This window comes from Tenrec ecaudatus, chromosome 2 (assembly GCF_050624435.1).
Source record: "Tenrec ecaudatus isolate mTenEca1 chromosome 2, mTenEca1.hap1, whole genome shotgun sequence".
Lineage (NCBI taxonomy): Eukaryota > Metazoa > Chordata > Mammalia > Afrosoricida > Tenrecidae > Tenrec > Tenrec ecaudatus.
The window spans coordinates 190856987-190879040 of record NC_134531.1 but is presented as its reverse complement, the minus strand read 5'-3'; the positions used below and the strand labels follow the sequence as shown (position 1 = coordinate 190879040).

General features: G+C 46.4%; 1 protein-coding gene across 1 annotated transcript in view; it reads right to left on the bottom strand.

The window, feature by feature from the left end:
- Window positions 1-21589, bottom strand: part of SIMC1 (SUMO interacting motifs containing 1) — an 85258-nt gene extending 63669 nt beyond the window's left edge. The window contains exon 1 of the mRNA XM_075541980.1: window positions 21333-21589. Coding sequence (XP_075398095.1) covers window positions 21333-21461 — 129 coding nt within the window. The 5' untranslated portion in view covers window positions 21462-21589. The remainder of the gene's footprint in view (window positions 1-21332) is intronic.
- Between the last annotated feature and the right edge of the window lie 465 nt (window positions 21590-22054).

The window sequence follows — 22054 nt, the reverse complement described above, 5'->3', positions numbered from 1 at the left end:
TCGCAAAAGCTGTGTAAGTTCAATTGTGTAGAAAACGAAAACACATTTTTCAAAGAGGTTAAATTATTGTAGATTCTTAGCAATACACCAGGAACCCTGGTGGTATAGTAGTTACGCGTTGGGCTGCGATCTGTATGGTTGGCAGTTCAAAACCACCAGCAGCTCTGTGGGGGAAAGGCTGGGCTTTCTACTCTTGGCAACAGTTACAGTCTTGGAAACCGACAAGGGTCGCTACGAGTCAGCACTGAGTTAATAGCTATGAGTTTAGATTCTGGATCAGGACCATACAAAAGTTCCAGTTGGCTCCACATGCTCTGCAATAAACAATATTCTCAATCTTCTAAAATGTCAACTGTTTCAATAGGGAGAAGTGTGATGTCGCTGTGGTTTTCATTTACATTTCTCTGATGACTAATAATTTGAGCATTCTTTCTTGGTCTTATTGTCCATTCACTTTTCTTCTTCCATGAAGCATCTTTTCAAAATCATTTGCACATTTTCAGATTGGGTTGTTTGTCTTTCTATTCACAAGTTCTTCAAGTATGCCTACTGGGAATATTTTCTAGACATTGCAGCTCCCCCAACCCCACCCCAACACCCTTTTCTTCAGTGTCTTTTGAAAAGCAGTAGTTTCAAGTCCAAATTTTCAAAACAAATGTATTATAGTTCATACTTTTTATGTCCTAAGAAAGAGGACATAAAACTTTCCCAGGCACTCTTTGATACTCACCTCCCCGACATGATTGCTGAAGACAAAATGGGTGCTTTTTTTCTCTTCTCACAATCCACACATACATCAATTGTGTAAAGCACATCTGTACATTCATTGCCCTCATCATTCTCAAAACATTTGCTCTCCACTTAAGCCCCTGGCATCAGGTCAAGTGGGTGCTTAAACAAATGTGGTGAAGAAAGCGGATGGTGCCTGGTTATTAAAGGATACAGCGTCTAGGGTTTTAAAAAGGTTTGAAGTTAAACAAGCAGCCATCTATCAGGGAAGCAAATAAGCCCACATGGAAATAGCATATCAGCCTATGTGATCATGTGATGTCGACGGTATTAGGTATCAAAAGATCCCAAACAAACCATTATATCAATGTTAAAGAGGGGGGTTGGAGATCCAAAGCCATCTGTAGGTAATTGAGCTGATGTCAGTGGGTTTGGTTGATTTTTGTTGTTTATATTCTAAATTGTTAGCTTTTTCAAAACATTTAGAATCGGCTAGTCAATTTCTACAAAAAAATCCTGAAATCTTGATCGTGATTGTATTAAGCATATATTTAATTTATGCAAACATATATCTTGAAAGAGAAGTGACATCTCAATAATAATATTCAGGAGGAGGGAGGGGAGGGGAGGACTGGAAGGGAGTGACCAAGAGCAAGGTAACTGAGAGGAATTACTGAAACCAGAATGAAGGCTAAACATGGTAATGGGTCGGGAGGAAAGCGAAAGGAAATAGAGGAAAGGAGTAGGAGGCAAAGTGCATACAGAGAAGCCTAAATACAGACATGTACATATGTAAATATATTTATGATTATGGGGGCAATAGACTTCTATGCATATATTTATAGGTTCAGTAGTAGGGTAGCAGATGGCCATTGGGCCTCCTCATGCATAATCCCCCAATACAATAGCACCTCGCCCTGCTAAACAGTCATTGCAGGATACCCATCTTCCCGACATGATCACTGAAGACAGACGTGTGTATAAGCAAACGTGGTGAAGAAAGCTGATGGTGCCCGCCTATCAAAAGATATAGCATCTGGGGTCTTAAAGGCTTGAAGGCAAATAAGCGGCCATCTAGCTCAGAAGCAACAAAGCCCACAGAGAAGAAGCACACGGCCTAAGCGAATACAAGGTGTTGAATGGACCATGTAGCAGACACCAAGGAACAAAAACAATCATTGTGTGATCACCTTCCTCACATAATCGCTGAAGACGAAAGTGTGCATAAGCAAGTGTGGTGAAGAAGGCTGATGGTGCCTGGCTACTGAGAGATATAGCGTCTGGGCACTTAAAGGCTTGAAAGCAAACAAGCGGCCATCTAGCCCAGAAGCAACCGAGCCCACACGGAAGCAGCACATCAACATAGGTGACTGTGAAGGGCAGAGGAGACCAGGTCTCCAACAACAAAGGTGGGGTGATGGTGAGAATCACATCACCGTGAAAGAGGGGGAGTGCGTGATGGGGACCATCTGTAGACAGCTGGACACCCCTTCCAGAGGGGTAGTGTGGAGGAGATGGGCCACTCAGGGTTCAGTGTAGCAACAATGAAACTCAAAACCTTCCTCTAGTTCCTGACGTTCCCCTCCCAATCATCATGGCCCCAATTCTACCTTGCCTTGCAGACCTGGTCATACCAGAGGACGTACAGCAGTGCAGTGGGGATCTGGAGGCACAGTGAATCTAGGACAGACGAACCCCTCAACACCAGCAGTGGGAGTGGTGACACCAGGAGGGAAGGGGGTGCAGAAAGGGAGAACCGATCTCGGAGATCTATGTGTAACCTCCTCTCTGGGAGATGGGCAATGGGGAGGCGGGTGAGGGGAGACGCCGGGGAGTGTAAGATAAGATATAATAATTATTTATAAACTATCAAGGGACCAGGGGTGGGATCGGGGAGGGAGGGGGATGGGGGAAATAAAGGGAAACCGAGCTGATTCCAAGAACCCAAGTGGAAGGTGAATTATGAGAATGACGAGTGCAACGAATGTATAAGGGTGCTTTGCTCAATTGATGTATGTACAGACTGTGATAAAAGCCTTATGAGCCCCAATAAAAAGATAAAAAAATAATAATATTCAGTCTTCCAATTTATGAACAGGACATGTCCAGTCATTCATTTAGCCCTCTTTCAACTATGTTCAGTAAGTTTTAGAATATTCAACAATATTGAAAATACAAATGCATTTTAAACTTGTGGTATATGCATAAAATGGATTATTATTCAGCCATAAAGAGAAGCTAAGTTTTGTTTCAAGATGCATAGATCTTGAAAACACTATGCTGGGTAAAATAAATCGGTCATAAATTGGTAAAACCTGCATGATCCCACTTATATGAACTATCTGAAATAGACAAATGCTCAGAGACTAGAAAGTATTGGAGACGACCAGTGGCGGAAGGGAGGGAGGAAAAGGGAAGCTACTGCTTCCGGGGCAAGGCGTTTCTGTTAAGAGCAATGAGAAAGTTAAGAAACTAATGGTGATGATTATGCAGTCCTATTAATGTCAATGGACTGTACATATAAAAATCTTACCATAGGAAATGCTTTGTCATGTGGGTCCCACTTTAAAAAGCTCACCCACGAGCGCTCAAGAATGAAACATGTAGAAGGCGGTTAAGTAAGACAGCAGGTGATGGAGGCTATGCCCTGCGAAACATTAAGACCAGCCACACTGCTACGTGCCATCAAACTGATTCTAATTCGCAATGGCCCTAAGCACAACCATCCTCAGGGCCAATTTTGAGTTACGCTAATTGAAGTATGCAGAAACAAATGGGTTTTTTGGGTAGAAAATAGAGTGCTGAAATGGGCCTCAAATTATCTCTGAGCTTAGGAGACAGGTAGTTGTTCATTTCTCTGAGTAATCATTCAATAGTGTTAAGTATGCTAACTAATGGAGTTTCTTCTTTCAGCAGCATTTTGGAGTTGAACCATGCTAGACCATTAAAACAGTACAAATCTAAGAAGTCTGATGCTCTCCAGGCGAGCCAGACTATACGAGTAAGTAGCACTGATGTTGTGGCCCCTTTTCCCGCCACTAGAATCCATGCCATTGCTACACGATGCAGCTGCTGCCACCCTTCCCCAGTGGCGTCTATCCAGGTGCTGCCATATAAAGCTGTGCTAAAGTCACCCCAAGGCAACAGACACCCCCCCACACAGTGATAAATTAATTTTAAGGAATTTAAAGTCGAATGTTTTCAATTCAGAATCCAGGTGAATTTGCCTGCTCTACTATATTTTAGTTCCCAAAACTTTAATGAAAAGTTCGTCTGAGGTAGGTGCTACATTCATCCCTGGCTAAAGACATCACATAGGGTATTTTGACACAACTATAGACTAACTCATCAAAAGGACAGGATTCCTCCTCACTCACTGTCACTGCGTCAATACCAACTCAACGAATTTCCTATGAGTGTCTGAGACTGTAACTGTTATGGGAGCAGAAAACCCCATCTTTCTCCCAAGGATTTCTTAATAAACCGATATTAAGAAGTTGGTTTCTCATCTCATGACCTGGATACTATCATACTGAGTGAAATTAGTCAGTCACAAAAGGACAAATATTGTATGAGCCCACTATTATAAAATCAAAAGCGAGATGAAGTCAGGCCACTGTCCCCAGGGCATATATTCTTCTAATCTAGTCCCCTAAGCAATGAGAGAGTGTCTGCCTAACATCCAGGAAACACATATTACTCCCTCTCTATGTACATTTAAAAAACCACTTGGGGTACCCATGACAGCTGGGGTACATTTTTCAACGTGGTTGGGAAAGAAGAGTATTCATTCAGGTGCTGCCATACAAAACTGTGCTAAGGTCACCCCCATCCAACAGACACCCACCAGAGTGATGAGGATCTTCCTGGGAATTCAAGCCAAGATGCAGGGAGCAGGGCATGTATATTTAGGAGAAGGCAATTGCATCTCTGTTAGTAGGAAAATGGGTAGGAGCAACCTCCCATTGGGAAGAATTGCTTAACAAGACTTATGTGGAACTCAAGGGGAGGATATGCATGGCACTGGGTTCCTAATCGGAGACATTAAGCTAGTTTCTATGCAGCCCCTGGTGAACTAGTCATGTGCTCTACTGCAACTTTCGGCTCTTGTTCGAGGCACATTCTTCATAGGCCACACCAGAAGGACTCAATGTGGAAATACCACCAAGTCAACTGGGCCTTACCTCAAACTCACCTGTCCCCATTGGACCTAATGCTGAAACTCCCATTGTGAGAAGTAGATGACTGTTAGGCCAGGGCGTAGAACTGGCAGATGGTGGACTTTGGTCGGAATCTCTTCCCTTGATGGTGACAATGAATGGTGGCCTGGAACTACCATGCATCTGCTATTTTAATGCTCTCCTTGCTTCATTATGACATGTACGAATGGTAAGCATGGCTCTGCTGTTGGGAATGAATATTACCGAAAGTTTTGCTCTATCATCAACCCCCACTGTTTGTATAAATAATGTCTTAAGAGTTTAATTTGCACAAGTCAACAATTCATGTATTCTAGTTCACAGCTGGTCTATATGCCTACAGTTTCCTTTTCTCTACAGTGTTTAAAATTCTATACCACTGGCTAAACTAATGACACTATCACTTCATAGTGGTTCCCCATGGACTTCTAGGTTAGCAGTTTGAAGCCACCAGCCAGCTCTGCAGGGGAAGGATAGGGCTTTTTACTCCTGTGAAGATCTGCAGGCTTAGAGAATCACAGGGGGGCAGTTATACCCTGTTCTATAGAGTTACATTGGCTTGATGACAATGGAATGATGCCCCAGGGGGATGACTGATATTTTCTAACATAAAATGACAATGTCTCTAAGGTGAACCAGACACATATATGAATATAAACCATAGATAGATGTGTATGAATGGTTTTAGGCTTGCATTTACTTCTAGACTCAATCTAAGAACAGTTAGTTCTTATGACATGGCCCTGCTTATGCTCATCCTCATGAAGAGATCACTGAAGATATAGGTGGTACAGCAAAGTGTGATTAAGAAACTAGATGGGGTCCATCTATCAGAAAGAATACCATCAGGAGTCTTAAAGGCTTATTTTCAAACAAGCAGCCATCTAAGTTAGGTGTCAACTAAGTCCACATGGAAGAAGAACACCAGCCTGTGTGATCCAAGGATTGTAAATAATACAATCCAGATCTTAAGGAGGGAATGGTATCAGAGCTTGAATTCTGAACATGTGGTTTGTAGAAAGTCATGGATTAAAGTGGAATCCTCAAATACATTTGCAGGGTCCACACATGGATTAAGCCTGCTGTGGATCCCCTCTGATCAACGCTGAGGAAAGTGAATGACCCTTTTAGCAGAAGAGAGCATTGTAAGGTGGATTACGGCAGTAGTAATTAGATTAAAATGTAATATCTTATCATTTGATGTCCATTTTGACCCATTTTAGAGCAGTTTCATTTATAAAAAATGAGTGGAAACGCACATGGGTCAAGCCCCTGATGAATCCCTTCTGATCAGGGACCAGGAATGTGAACAGTCTTCCTATCATGCAGAATATGTTGGAAAGTGGATTGCTACAGACGCAGTTAGGTTAAAATTTACACCCTTCCGCTTGATCTCCCTTATGATCCATTTAACTTTGTTGTAGTTTTTAACATTTTGGCTTTCTATTTGATTGAGGTTTTTATCTGTTTTACTTTGTTATTGTTTAGTTTTCCCTCCCTTATAGATGCAGTCCAAGATTGCAGAACATATAGACACAGCTTGACAGTTCCGTGGGGGGTATGGCAGAGGGGGTTGCGGGGAAATGAGTTAATAACAGTGAGCACAAGAACGAAGAAAATGTTCTAAGACTGTGGTGATGATTGTACAATGTTTCTTGATGTTCCTGAGCTATTGAATTGTATGATACGTGATTCTACGCCAATAAAAACATCAGGAGGAAAAAGTCACTTTCCCTCGAACGGAAAGTCACGGAGCACCTGTCTTCAGACACTGAACACACTGTTGGGGACACAACTGAGAACAGCAGTGAATTGATAACGATTGGGGGAGGGGATAGAAAGAGAAAGTGATTCTTTAAAAAATATTTTTTTTTCAAGCAGACAAGGTTTTAAAAATTGTTTAGTAAAAGAGAATCTCCCGGGTCTAATCAGAAAAGGCATTTCTTCGAATACCCACATTTTCAAAATGGAAACACATCTTTCAACTTGCCTTTTCCCCACACAGTCATTCATTGCTAGCATTCTCAGAGGATGTTTCTAGGAGCCCGATTTCCAGCTTCATCCCAGGATTTTCAAGACAGTGGTAAATTCGTAAGCACCCAGTATATGTTTAACCCACCCCTGCCCCCTCAGCCAGAGCCTGGACTAGCTCTGAGCCTACCTGTTCTGAATCTATCAAACAGGGGTAATAAGAGTGCCTACCTCACGGTGGCAGTGAAGACTGTAAGCGTTTTAGGTCTTGGTACTTAGCATGTGCCTGGTGTGATTGTCAGCTATTTTCATTACGCTGTGCTCACCAAGATTAACGCGCTCAACCCTACTGGCAAACAGTCATTTGGAATTGAGACACTGGCTCCTTGATAAGAAAGGCACAGGACCCAAAGGAAGGCTCAGAGAGGGAAAGCTAGGCTTTTGGTTGGGAAGTCAGTGCTGTAGAAATTTACATATATACATAATATACATAAATTCTCCTTTCATTAAATTATAAATCCAATGCAGTCGCTTTCTCCTCGGGCTTGTTCCCCATGCCTATCTTCTGTAGGTAGGCAAACCAGCAATAACTTAGACAATACAAAAAGAAATTTTAAAATGGGCTAAAGAGAGCAGACAGCCTCAACTGTCTCCTGGGAGCAGTTGGTAGGCTTGAGTCTCTCAGCAGTCCGATGCTTCATAGTGTCACAAAGCTCCTTCCCCGTTTTCCTGAAAGTAAGACATCCCCTGAAAATAAGACCTACTTACAGTTTTGCCTCTTGCTGAAATATAAGGCATCCCCCCCCCCGAAAAGAAGGCCCCCGATTCTACTGTAACTCTGGACTCTGGATAGTAACGCGGGTGCCGGCTGCGCAGCTCACTGTTAGCCTCAGCACCGCTGGAGCAGACAGGAAGTACGAGGTCTCTTTTAATAAAACAATAAATGTGTACCATATTCTTCTTCATGGAAAAACAAGGCATCCCCTGAAAATAAGACCTAGTGCATCTCTGGGAGCAAAAATTAATATAAGATACTGTCTTATTTTCGGGGAAACACTGCCTTCTATTTATTCATTCATTCATTTATTGATTGATTGGGGGGGCACTGCTTATGTACACCAGTCAAGAGAGCAAATAATGGTATACTACATTTGGCAAATTTGTTGCCAGCGATCTCTTTGTAATTAAACATTGTTTTGCTTTAAATTTTATTTATTTTCTTGTACAGGATACATGCAGCAAAACGTACACCAATTCACTAATTTCCACATAAACAACTTAGTGACATTAATTACATTCTTCAAGTTTTGCAACCATTCCCCCACCCCACCCCTATTCTGAGTTGTACCTCCCTCACTGACATGAACTGACAGCTTCCTGGAGTTCCCATCTAATCTTCCAAACTCCTGTTCACAACTAGATAGATGGTTCTTAAAAGAGCATCTTGCTCATGATAGACCTTTTTTTTTTTTTAAACTAGTTAAGCTATACTACTGTACTATTTGGTTTTAAGATCATTTCACGAGATGTTTTAGGTTTAGATTTAAACAGCATCTTAGGGCAACAGTGTCAGGGATTCCATCTTCTATGACTCTAAAAGTCTAGTCCATGAGAACTGGACGTTCTATTCTGCAACCTGCCGCTGTGCTCCTTATTGCTTTTGATGAGAATTTTTTCTATGGAATCTTTTATCAAGATGCTTAATAATGGTAGCCAGGCACTGTCTAGTTCTTTTGGTTTCATGGCAAAAAGAGGCAGCTGTCCACGTAGACAACCAACCCCACATTCCACATCCTCATCGTATCCTGCCTCTTTCTTCCTCCGTTGTTCCAAGGGGATAGAGGCCAATGGCTGTGTCGTGGGTGGCCACTCGCTAGCGTGTAGACCCTAGGCACGACACAGCCAATGAACTAGGAGAGGAACGGGAAACACTAAATACATCATGAAGCCAGTTATCTGGGATGTCTCCTGAAACCATAACCCTAAGCCTCCAAACCAAGAAGCCTTAGCCCATGAGGTGTTTGGCTGTACAAAAACAGTCTTAGCAACTACTTAATGTTTTGTTGTTTTTGTTTTTGTCCTGGCTGTAACTAGATCTATCACAACACTTTTGGGAATTCAAAATTTTATAGGTGCTTAATTTATTGACAGGAATTACTATAATAGGGTTATGGGATTTTCTCATCACAATCCCTCTTTCCCTGTCCCTCCCACCTCGAGTAACTACAAATAAAATTTGATCTCGATACATTTGCCTTTTCTTATCTTTTGATATAAGTGAGGTCATACAATATTTTTCCTTTTTTGATTGACTTATTTTGATCTGTATAATGTCTTCAAGCTCCACCCACACTCTGGCATGTATTAAGACCTAATCTCTTCTACTTTCTGAGAGGCATTTGCATATACATATTGTATATACATATCCCATTTGGATGATCTGTTCATTTGCTAATGGACATTTGGGCTGTATCTACCTTTTGCATAGTACTGCAGTAAACATTGGTTACAGTTTCTTTTTGGAGTCGCTCTTTTCATGTATTTTGGGCACAATTCCACCTAGGAGTAGCATTGTGTTTTTTTTTAATCGTTTTATTAGGGGTTCATACAACTCTTATCACAATCCATCCATACATCAATTGTGTAAAGCATATCTGTACATTCATTGCCCTCATCATTCTCAAAACATTTGCTCTCCACTTAAGCCCTTGCCATCAGGTCCTCATTTTTCCCCCTCCCTTCCCACTCCCCCCTCCCTCATGAACCCTTGATAATTTATAAATTATTATTTTGTCATATCTTGACCTATCCGACGTCTCTCTTCACCCACTTTTCTGTTGTCCGTCCCCCAGCGAGGAGGTCACATGTAGATCCTTGTAATCGGTTCCCTCTTTCCAACCCACTTTCCCTTTACCCTCCCACTATTGCCACTCACACCCCTGGTTCTGAAGGTATCATCCGCCCTGGATTCCCTGTATCTCCAGCTCCTATCTGCACCAGTGTACATCCTCTGGTCTAGCCAGACTTGCAAGGTAGAATTTGGATCATGATAGTATGGGGGCGCCGGGGAGGAAGCATTTAGGAACTAGAGGAAAGTTGCATTTTTCATCAGTGCTACATCACACCTTGACTGGATTGTCTCCTCCCCTAGACCCCTCTGCAAAGGGATCTCCAGTGGCCGACAAATGGGCTTTGGGTCTCCACTCTGCACTTCCCCCTTCATTCACTATGGTAAGATTTTTTTGTTCTGATGATGCCTGATACTTGATCCCTTCGACACCTTGTGATCACACAGACTGGTGTGCTTCTTGCATGTGGGCTTTGTTGCTTCTGAGCTAGATGGTCGCTTGTTTACCTTCAAGCCTTTAAGACTTCAGATGCTATACCTTTTGATAGCGGGGCACCATCAGCTTTCTTCGTCACATTTGCTTATGCACCCATTTGTCCTCAGCTATCGTATCATGGAGGTGTGCACCCAATGATATGATTTTTTGTTCTTTGATGCCTGATAACTGATCCCTTCAGCACCTCATGATCACACAGGCTGGAGTGTTCTTCCCTGTGGGCTTTGTTGCTTCTGAGTTAGATGGCCTCTTGTTTACCCTCAAGCTTTTAAGATCCCAGATACTATATCTTTTGATAGCTAGGCACCATCAGCTTTCTTCACATTTGCTTATTTACCTGTTTTGTCTTCAGGGGTTGTGTTGGGAAGGTGAGCATCATAGAATGCCAATTTAATAGAAGTATTCTTGCATTGAGGGAGTACTTGAATGGAAGCCCAATATCCTTCTGCTACCTTAACACTAAACCTATAAATATAGGCACATAGATCTATTTCCCCATCCTCATATATAAAAAATGCCCCTTGTCTCCCAGCTCTTTTCTTCATTTCCCTTGACTTTCCTCCTGTCCCACTATTATGCTCAGTCCCCACCTGGGTTTCAGCAATACCTCTTCATTACATTACCCTTGATCATGCCCTACCAGGCCTCCCACACCCTCCTTACCACCAATTTGGTTCACTTGTTGTTCCCTTGTCCCTGGGTTTGTTAGCACCACTTCCTTTGCTCCCATCTCTCCCTAACCCCTGCCTCCCCGGAACTGTCGGTCCCATTGTTTTCTCCTTTAGATTGTTCATCCAGCCTATCTTATTTAGACAGACCTGCGGAGATAATAACATGCACAAAAACAAGACAGAGCAAAACCAAGCAACAATATACAACAAAACAACAACAGCAAACCACTGACAAAGAACAAAACAAAACACAACAAAAAACAAAAGCTTGTAGTTAGTTCAAGGATCGTTTGTTGGCCTTAAGGAGTGTTTTTTAGTCCAGTCTGTTGGGGCACCATGCCCTGCTGTTGGGGCTCCATTTCCTTGCTGTTCCGCTGCACTCCCCCAGTGCTTTGCCTTGGTGTGGCAGGATCAGGTCGGGTGCAATTCCCACACTGTGTCTCTGGTGCTGTCCCCCGCAGGGCCATGGGTCAGTGAGGGGCGTCATGTCTCATAGTGGGGCTGGCCATATGGTCCTCTCTGTGGCCTGGCTGCTCTCATTGGGGTCATCGTCCTCAAGGCCTGGTGGGCCAGGATGTGCTCCACTCTCTAGGAGTAGCACTGTTGAGTCACGAGACAGCTCTAGTTCTAGTTGTTGTTGCATTTAAACCAGCTCCTACACTGTTTTCCACCGAAGTTGTACCATTTTCCATTCCAACCAGCAATAGACAAAGCTTCTAACATCCCTGCATCCTCACTAACATTTGTTATTTTCTACTTAAAAACCATCTTAACTATCCTAGCAAATAGTGGGTACTTCTTGGGCTTCGATCGGCAGCATCAGCAGTTCAGTCACTGTCTGCTCCAAAAGAAACAGATGGGGCTTTCTACTCCTGAGATAGTTCAGGTTTATTGTGCCAATAAATACATGTGGGATTCATTGAAGGGAGGAGAGATAAACGGCTCTGTAAGCCTTGCCTAGTTAGTTCTCGGGTCTCTTGCTCTCTGATGGTTGGACCAGGGTGCAGCTGCCTTAGCCAGTTCCCTGCTTCAGCTGGCAAGGCTCACTTCCTGTGAGACATCCCTGAGGGGAAACCACATGGACCTAACCTAATGCAGCCCTGGGTGCTGGAGCAGCTGTGTGGAGACCCCTGCCAGCATTGTGATGCTTACACGCTCACTGATTCGGCTTTCCTCCTGCACTCGGTGTCATTGCGTGTGTTTTGTTAGATTGAGGAGGACTTTGTAGATCGGTGTCGGACATATAATATGGGCTAATGTTGGTCTTGTGGCCTTGGACAGCACTGGGTTGGGAGGCTTTCTTAATGTACACTTACCGTTTATATAAAACCCTCTCTTATATACATATGAGTTTCTTTGGATTTGTGTCCCTAGTTTACCCAGACTAACACAACTCCCATAAAGAGTTACAGTCTGGGAAACTCACAGGGGCAGATCTGCACTGTCCTGTATGGTGGCTATAAGTTGGCGTCGACTTGAAGGCAGTGAAAATTGGACATGGAATAAAAAAGACCAAAGAAGGATCGATGCACTTGGATTGTGGTGCTGGAGAAGGCTGTTGAAAGCACCAGGGTCTGCTAAAAGGATCTGTCGTGGAAGAAGTACAGCCAGAGTGCTCCCCAGAGGCACAGATGGCCAGGCTGCATGTTGTCAGGAGAGCCCGGTCCCTGGAGAAGGTCATCGGGTCTGGTAAAGTGGGGGCAGGGACAAACAGGAAGGCCCTGAAGGAGATGGAGTGACATGTGGCTGTACCCAACGGACTCCAGCACAGAGACCTTTGTGAGGACGGCACAGGACCGGGCGGTGCTTCGCTCCGTTGTGCATAAGGTCACCATGAGTTGGAACTGACTGGAGGGCACCCAACAACAACAGAGCAGTCAGCCTAACACACTTGGCATATTATGTTGGCTAACCCACAGGCATCTTTAACTTTGACCTTCAAGACTCAGCTCTTGAATCTTCCTAATCCCATACTCCCACCTGAGTGAATGGGAATGACTCTTCATCTTCATCTCAGTCAATGATTCCACAATGCATTCGGTTGCTCAGCACCCAAACCAGGAAGGACATCATTCTTAAGGCTTTCCTTTCCCTGCGGTTCACATTCAAATTCTCTGGCTATTTTGATTTGATTTCCTCATTATCGACCACAGTTCTCCACTCTTCCAGTCTGTGCCCCTATTTCTGACCTGGACAGCCGGAACAGCATCCTCACTGAGCTCCGTGACGCCTCGCTTGGTCTCTTTTGCAGGGTGACCACACTTCCTGTTTGTGTTTTTGGGTGGGGCGGGGGTCAGTCCCAGGTTCCACTTGTCGCATGGCACTTTGGTTAATACTTCCTTCATTTGCAAAAGGAAATGAAGCATCATTTGGAGGTTCCGTTATATGGCCTTTCCTTCTCACAGCAGCTACAGTTTCCCTTTGAAAATGTAAAACAGACCATACATACCCTTGCTTAAAATTCCTCGAGGATTTCTCCTTTGTAAAATCCAAATTCCTTCTCGTGACCTTGTAGTGTTAGGTGCTGCAGAGCTGGTCCTGGACTCACGGTGACGTCAGGTATAACGGATAGGACGGTTGGGACCCAGAGGGGTCTCACGGACTTCCTCGCCCATCTACTTCCCATCCCTCCCCACGCTGACCGTCCCTCACCGCATCCCGCCCGGTGCCCCTTTGGTTCCTTTAACAAGCCACTCGCGTTCCCACCTCCAAGCATTTGTACTCGCTCTTCCCTCTGCTGCAGCCTTATTCCCCTAGATGACGCGCATTTGCTTTGTCACGTGAGTCTCAGCTCAAATAGTGAGTCTTCAGAGATATCCTCCTTGAAAATACACGCGAATGCTCCCAACCCCAGTCAACCAACCCTGTTACAGTGTTCAATGTTTATGATCTAAAAATGCCAGGGCATCTGACTTCCTCTATCTTCGTGAAGTGGAGCATACGTGTGTGTGTGGGGGGGGTGAGGGTAGAGGGAGTGTAGAATCAAGAACAACAGCCCAAGGCGGACTCCTGTGACGGAGAGGTCAAACATATGAGGAGGTCTTCACAAAGTTCATGGGAAAAAAATTCCATTATCCCCTCCACACACCCCCCAAATTCTACTCTCACGTCCCTGGAGAAGGGCATCATCCTTGGTCAGGTGGAGGGACAGGGCAAAGAGAGGAAGGCCCTCAGGGAGACGGCTGACACAGTGGCTGCAACAAGGGGCTCAGCATGGGAACCACTTGAGGATGACGTGGCCTGGATCGTGTTTTGTTCTGTTGGGCATGGGGTTGCTGTGGGTCGGAACCAACTCGACAGCATCTATCAACAACAGCAATCTTTTTTTTTCTCTTTCCAACAACAATCTCTTAATTCCAGTTTTCTCCATGAGCTTTTTGGATCTCTACTGTCTAATTTTCTTACCAATTCTGACACTAGTGGTCCCTCCTGTGGCACTCTACTTCTTCTCTGTCATAGCCTCACAGAACTCCCAGAGCCCATTCACGATCAGGGTGTTTCGGAATGGCTCAGGCAACAGGTCTTTAGTTAGGAGAGCTTTTCATCTGTGCTCACAAGCCAGGCTCGGCCTGGTCCTTGATATCTTGGTCCTCTTAGGCTAGCCTGGCCTCTGCCCTGCTGGGTAAGTGTTACAATGCTCTTTCACGCCACCAATAAGTGCCAGGAAGTCTCAGCAATAAAGCACTCAGTTATCCTGCTCCAGGGGTCAGCACACCTCTGTAACCACCCTGCTCTATGGGCCACTTAGCTATCTCTGGTCAGTCTCCTGGTTCTGCCTGCTGCCTTCTCTGCTCTTCCGGCTTTCTGCCTCGTGGGTCTAAGATGCTCTCAGGGCAGGGACCCTAGGACTGAAGGATGTACTCTACTCACATTTCTTCTTCTTGGTGGTAGTTAGGTCCCCCTCCCGCTCTGGGGTTGACCTTCCTTTAAGCATAGCGGCTGGTAAAAGCAACCAGTCCCTTGTTTAACAGTTATGGCATAATATGATGTGGCAGCTCGGTGATGATAGCCCATGATGTGATGCATCAGTAAAAGGATAAAGGGTGGAATTCAACCTTGATGTAAGGGGAGTGTCCCTGGGGGGTTGCCTGCCACACCTTGTAAGGTAAGAGAGAGAAGTGAGCAAAGAGGGGGGCGTACTACACCACAAAAGAAGAGCCAGGAGTGGAGCGTGTCCTTTGGATACAGGGTTGTTGCCCTGTGCATCTCCTAGAACCACAGGAAGATGGATGCAGGCCACCTGAGATCGCCAAGGCCCACAGGGCCCACAGATCCTGAAAGGCAACAAGGACCTTTCTGCAGAGCCGACACAGAAAAGGCCTTCCGCTAGAGCCAGCATGCTGAATCTGGACTGGCAGTCTCTTTAACAGACACATGTGTTCTCCATCCACGTGTGCCACTTCCGTTTAGCAGCACTACATAACTGATGAGTTGGAATCGACTCAACCGCAGCAAGTCTTTTTGGTTTGAGGTTTTTGTTTTTTTTTTAGGGGGGTTGGTTTATGAGTGGTTGGGTGGTGAATCATAGAGGATCGATAAGAGATTATAATTCAAAAGCACAATTTCTGTAGGAAAAACTGGCAATTCATTTCAAAAACCCTTAAAGATAGTCACATTTTAAAAAATAGACAGTTGTTTTGACCCAGCATTCTCTTCCGCAGAATTCATCCTAAACAATCAAGTGAACAAAGGCACGAAGATTACTTATGAGGAAATTTCTCATCTGGTTGTTTATAGTAGGGAACATTCAGAAACAATGGCATGATACTTATGAGGGAGTTTTAAGAAATTCCTGGAAAAATTTTTATTATGCTTTAATCTTGTTTTTCCACGAACGTTTTGAAGTCCATTTATATTAATTGCGGTTGTTAGGTGCCATTGGGTCGGTTCCAACCCGTACTGGACCTAAAGACAGCCGAATGAAACACCGCTGGGCCCTGTGCCATCCTCACAATGGCTCCCGTGCGCAGGCCCGCTGCTGCAGCCAGTGTCAGTCCTCTTGTTGAGGGCCTTCCTCTTTCTCGCTGCCCCTGAACTTTACCAACACGATGTCCTCCAGGGACTGCTCTGTCCTGACAGCATGTCCAGTCATGTGAGAGGAAGCGTCCCCGATCCTTGTCTGTAAGGAGTAGCCTGGCCAGACTTCTTTCAGACAGATTGGCTTGTCCTTTTAGCAGTCCATGGTACTTCCAATACTCTTCTCCCGCACCACAGTTCCAGTGCATTGATTCTTCCTGGTCTTCCTTATTCACTGTCCAACTGTCACGTTCACATGAGGCAAATGAAAACACCATGACTTGGGTCAGGTGTACCTTTGTCCTCAAAGAAATATCCTTGATTTTCAACACTCTAAAGAGGCCTTGTGCAGCAGATGTACCTAACGCAACTTGGCTTTTGGTCTCTTGAAGACGAAATCCTTGACAACTTCAACCTTTTCTCCATTTATCAGGACGTTACCTATTGGTCTCGTCGGGAAGAGTCCAGTCTTCTTTGCATTGAATTGTAATCGAAGCTGACGGCTGCAAGCCCTGATCTGTGTCAGCAAGTGCTTCAAGCCCTCCTCCCTTTCAGCCAGCACGGTTGTGCTAGCCGCACATCACAAGTTACTAATAAAGCTTTTCCAGTTTTCATGCAGATTCTCTGATGATTTGCTCAGCACACAGATGGAATAAGTGTGGTGAGAGGATGCAATCCTGATGCACACATTTCCCGACTGTAAACCATGCAGCACCCCTTGTTCTGGTCACACATCTGCCTCTTGATCCGTGCATAAGTTTTGCAGGCGCACAGTGAAGTGTGGTGGAATTCCCATTCTTCTCAAGGTTATCCAAAGTCTGTTATAATCCACATAGTCGAATGCCTTGGCATAGTCAATAAAACACAAGGAACCATCTTTCTGGGATTCTCTGCTTTGAGCCGAGATTCCTCTGACATTAGAAATGCTACCTGTTAGTCCTCCTCATCTCCTGAATCCGGCTTGAACCTCTGACAGCTCTCTGTCAAGGGACTGTTGCAACTGGTGTTAGATGATCTTCAGCACTATTTTATTTGCACTTGATATCCGTGATGATGTTCTGGCTTGGGCGTTCTGCTGGGGCGCTTTTCTTTGGAATGAGTAACAATACGGATCTCTTCCAGTCAGTTGGCCAAGGAGCTGTCTTCCAAATTTCCTTGCACAGACGAGTGGGCACTTCCAGTGCTTCATCAGCTTGCTGAACGATTTCAGTTGATACTCCATCCATTCCTGGAGCCTTGGTTTTGGTTAATGTTTTCATTCATATTAATAGGAGATAATAAATAATTATATACTTGAACATGAAATACAATATTAAGATATATATTTATTAGTATGAAATCCTTGTCTCAATACGCAAACCCGGATGTACACTGGTGCAGATAGGAGCTGGAGGCACAGGGAATCCAGGGCGGATGATCCCTTCAGGACCAGGGGTGTGAGTGGCGATACAGGAAGGGTAGAGGGTGAGTGGGTTCGAAAGAGGGAACCGATTACAAGGATCTACATGTGACCTCCTCCTTGGGGGACGGACAACAGAAAAGTGGGTGAAGGGAGACGTCGGAGAGGGCAAGATATGACAAAATAATAAGTTATAAATTATCAAGGGCTCATGAGGGAGGGGGGAGCAGGGAGGGAGGGTAAAAAAAGAGGACCTGATGCCAAGGGCTTAGGTGGAGAGCAAATGCTTTGAAAATGATGAGAGCAAAGAATGTACAGATGTGCTTTAGACAATTGATGTATGTATGGATTGTGATAAGAGTTGTGAGTCCCTAATAAAATGTTTTAAAAAATGCAAACCCACTGCCACTGAGCCAATTGCAACTCATAAAACTGCTCCCTAGGGTTTCTGAGGTCATAAATCTCTGGAAGCAGACAGCCTCATCCTTCCCCCTGGGAGCTGCTGGTGGGTTTAAACCACCATTCTTTCAGATAGCAGCTTAATACATGACCTTCTCTGCCACTAAGACACCACTGGTGTGAAAAGAGATTCAAAATAGATAAGCTTAAAACAAAAGAACAACCTCAAAGCCCACACAGTCAGCCAGATTTCACTTTGTAAAACCAAATGTGGGTGGGCCCCTATAGACAGGAGGAGTACAAGTATATTAATAGACAGATGTTTAGAAGGGTATATATTAAAAGGTTAACATTGGTTAGTTAACATGGTTAGAGCGGTAAGATTAAAGGCAATTTCCTAAATTATCTGCCATTGGGGCCATCAAAATGAACTATCTGAACACATTCCACTTTTATAATAATAAAAGCAAAACTCACTGACACTGAGTCAGTTTGGACTCATAATGACCCCATAGATCAGAGTAGAGTTGCTCCTTTGAGTTTCTGAGCTTGGGAGTGGATAAAGCATCTTCTCCCCCAGGGTAGCGGGTGGTTTTGAACTGCTGACCCTGCAGTTAGCAACTCAGCACATAACTCACCATGCCACAAGGACTCCCCAACACAGGAATAGCAAAAGTCATCATTTATACTGGACACTTCCCTTGCACAACCTCCTTACACACCTCATAACAACCCCGCCAGGCAGAGATTGATGCTCTCAGGTTCAAAAGTCTAAGATACATGACGGAAACTCCCAGGGCCCACACAGCTGCTATATGGGAGATCTCTATTTGAAATGAGACTACTCGGACCTCTGGTGCCTTCAGGGAACTTGACAAAGGTGCTTCAGGCTTTATAACCTTGTTTCTTAAGGTCTGTGGTATTTTACAGGTAATCCTCAGAATGTAAATGAGTCCAGTTCCTAAACTTGTCTTTAAGTCAAACTGGTACACAAATCAGCACCGTTAGGTGCTATCAGTAATTACAGCCAGTCAAATGTTCCTCTCAGTATCTGCTGTCCCTTTGCATGAAAAACATCACAGAAACATTTTCAGATACACTTAAACCTTTTTGCCATAATAATATAGTAATGATACGAATGCTTTGATGTTTCTCTAAAAGTACCACCCATTGGTTATTAGGGACCATCGTATGTATGTTGAATTTTTAACATGATAGGCTGTACTGGTTCATAACTACAGGCTGTTTGTAACCCGATGGCTGCCTGGACAAGGTTTTCCTCCCACCCTTATCAGCAAGATAGATAAGCGAAGAACAAGCTTGGTGCTTTTCAGGCACCAGAGTAAATATTTAGAGAAGCAAGATTTAACTTGCTCTCTGGAATTTGCCCTTTTTCTCTCTTCAACTGAAATGACTCAGGGTCAAAACGCTTGGTTGGGGTGATCGATCGGGAGGGGAGCAGTGGGGATGTGCAGGACCACAATGGACACTGCTGACTGGGATAAAGATGGTACCCATGCTAAGGAAGGCAGTGCGGCCAAGAGGAAGCAGGCAGGCAATACCTGGGAGGAAAGGGAGTGGGTAGGAAGCAGAATCAACTTAAAGGTGAACTGAGAGATGGAGCAATAAGGAGAAGGACCTTGACAGTACATAGTATGCTTGTTACTTTTCCTCCACACTTTCCTCTGTGGTAAGAACTGACACATTTGAACAATAGTGATGGTTTTGGGGGAAAATATGGAATATCTGAATAGACAAAGCTGTCTTGGAAAAAGTTTTGCCAGAATGTTCCTGAGAACCAGAGACAGTGAAACTTTGTTGCACATGCTTAGGACATGTCATCAGAGAGTTGGATCTCTGGAGAAGGATAGCCCGCTGAGGCCAGTCAATGAAACACCGGAAGCCCCTCAATGAAATGGCCCGGCCAGTGCCTGCAAGTGCAGCCGCTAGCAGGAGGCTGGTGCAGGGCAGGAGGGCACTGGATGCAGGTGATGCCCAGGTGCCTCCTAACAACACCAGAACAATTTGTTCCTGCCATTGTCTCTCCTTCATGAGCTCAGACATGATTAAGCCTTGATTGCGTCTTTCTCGTTGGCTAATTGTCAAATCTCTACAGCCTGACTTCTGTCCAGAGAAGTCTCTCCATTCCCGCATGATCAGTTCCTCTGGGCTGGCCGCATCCACTTCCATTTCCCAGCAGCACTCAAAATCCAGTACATCAAAAACGGAATTCAGCATCCCCTCCACCCAAGCCTACTCCTTTTCCTGTGTTCTCTCCTACTTACCGGAGACTCATCAATCTTTCCATCATTCTTTCATCCTGCAAACATTTATCGTGGATAATGATAAATTACACACACACACCACCACCACCACCACCACCACCACCACCACCACCACAGCACTGGCCAGATCCTTTCACTCAGCAGGTCCGGTCACTTCTACCTGGAAAATCTCTCCCATCTGTCCAAGCCAACTATTCTTTATTTTTTAAACTGAGATTTACCGACCATCCCTTTAGCTTGACCCATGGCAATCCAGTTCACTGCTCTGGCATGCCATTCATTCTACAGCAATTGGTTCGAGCCTCTCACTGTACCTGGGACACGGAAGGCGATTGAGAACCCACTGGAAAGGGAATTGGAGGAGCAGAAATGAGATTTGTCTTGAAGGACAAATGAAGTACGCACATGAAGCACGCACAGCGTTATTATTTACAAACCCATGTAAACAATAACAGCGTGATAATGCTTTTATTTCCATTCCTGGGGCAGGGCTTTGGGAGGTTGCAGGATTACTGCAAGTCTGATGTGGAGTCTCCTGATCTTGGGTACATAGTAACTGCTGAAAATGTCACCGCCAACAGGGCCATGGGTGCTGAGTTCGCCCTGGTATCCCCAGCCCCAAGATCATCTGACCCATAGGAGGGGTTCGGTAAATTTCTGTGGAGTATTCTGGAAAGGCAGGAACCACAGATGTCTTATTTACCAACCCAGGACGAAGGACAAAGATGAAGGGGCACGAGGGAAAGGGCACTCATGCGCGCGGTCCCCCTTCCTGCGCCCTCGGTGCTTGGCACATGGTAAATATTTGCTTAGACAAACGAACCCCTCGCCCTCGCAGCTCCAGAGTCGGGCCCCACGCTCGGCCTCCAGGCCCTGGGGCGCGGCCACCATCTGGCCGGCCCGCTGCCCTCCGCTGGCCTGGGCTCCGGTTACCTTCCTGCACACATCCGTACCCACCGCCCGCCCGACAAGGGCGCCCTGCGCTTCCTGGCCTCCAGGTCCCCCTGCAGGCTGTCCCCCAGCCAGGCCTCCCGAGGCTCCCGCCCGCCCGAGCTCCGGGGCGTCCTCGGCCGGCCCAGATCCCCGCCCGCTGCTGGCACCCCCGCCCCGGGCGTCCCCGCGGTCCATGTGCTCGGCTCGCCAGCCGCGCTGAGCCCCGAGGCCTGCCCCCGGGGCCCCAGCGACGCGGAGGGCGGCAAAGGCGGGAAGCGGCAGCTGCTGGGCGCCAGCGGGCCGCGGGCCGGGCCGGAGCACCGCCTCCGCTCGGCCTGCCCTCGGTGGCGGAGGCTGGGCGAGGGCCGCCGGGCTCGCTCACTCACCACGGTCCGGCGGGGCAGCGCGCTGGGGGTCCGGGACAGGGCCCGGCGGATCCTCCGCGCCCGGCCCGAGCGGGGTCCCCCGGAGCCCTCGGAACCGCTGTCGTCCGAGATCACGATGAACTCGTCCATGGCTGCGGGCCCCGGCCGAGCCAGCGAGCGGGCAGCCGGCGACCCGGGCGGCGGGGATGGTGGCCGCGGCCGCTTCAGTTCCTGCTGCCGGAGGCGGCGGCCGAGGCTGCAGCGGCGACGGTCCCAGCCATCACCCCGCCGGCCCCGCCCCATGGCCCCGCCCCTCCCCGCCCCGCGCCCCTCCCCCTCCCGCCCGCCAAGCCCCGCCCCCTGGCCGAGGACCGCCGCGTCCCAGCCGCTGTCACTCTGCTGCTCAGAAAAAGGCCAGGGAGTCGAGCCGCAGCCGGCGTCGGCTGGTGTTGGGGGTAGGGAGGGGGGTACGGGGGTAGGGGGGTGGGGTAGGCGGAGCCGGGGGGCGGGGCTAGCGGGTGATGGTGGGGGTCTAGGGGCCGGGGTGGCACGAGACTTCCAGGGCTTCCCCAGCTGTTTCCAACTGCCTGAAGTGTGGAGGGAGGTGTGCGCTAGCCCCTGCCTCCTGGCAGAGGTGGGAACAGAGGAGACAAAAGGGGACAGGGGTGGGGTGTGTGTGTGTGCATACTGGAATGCGGGTTACCTGACCTCCGACTGATAACAGTAGAGGGGTCCTGGAATGT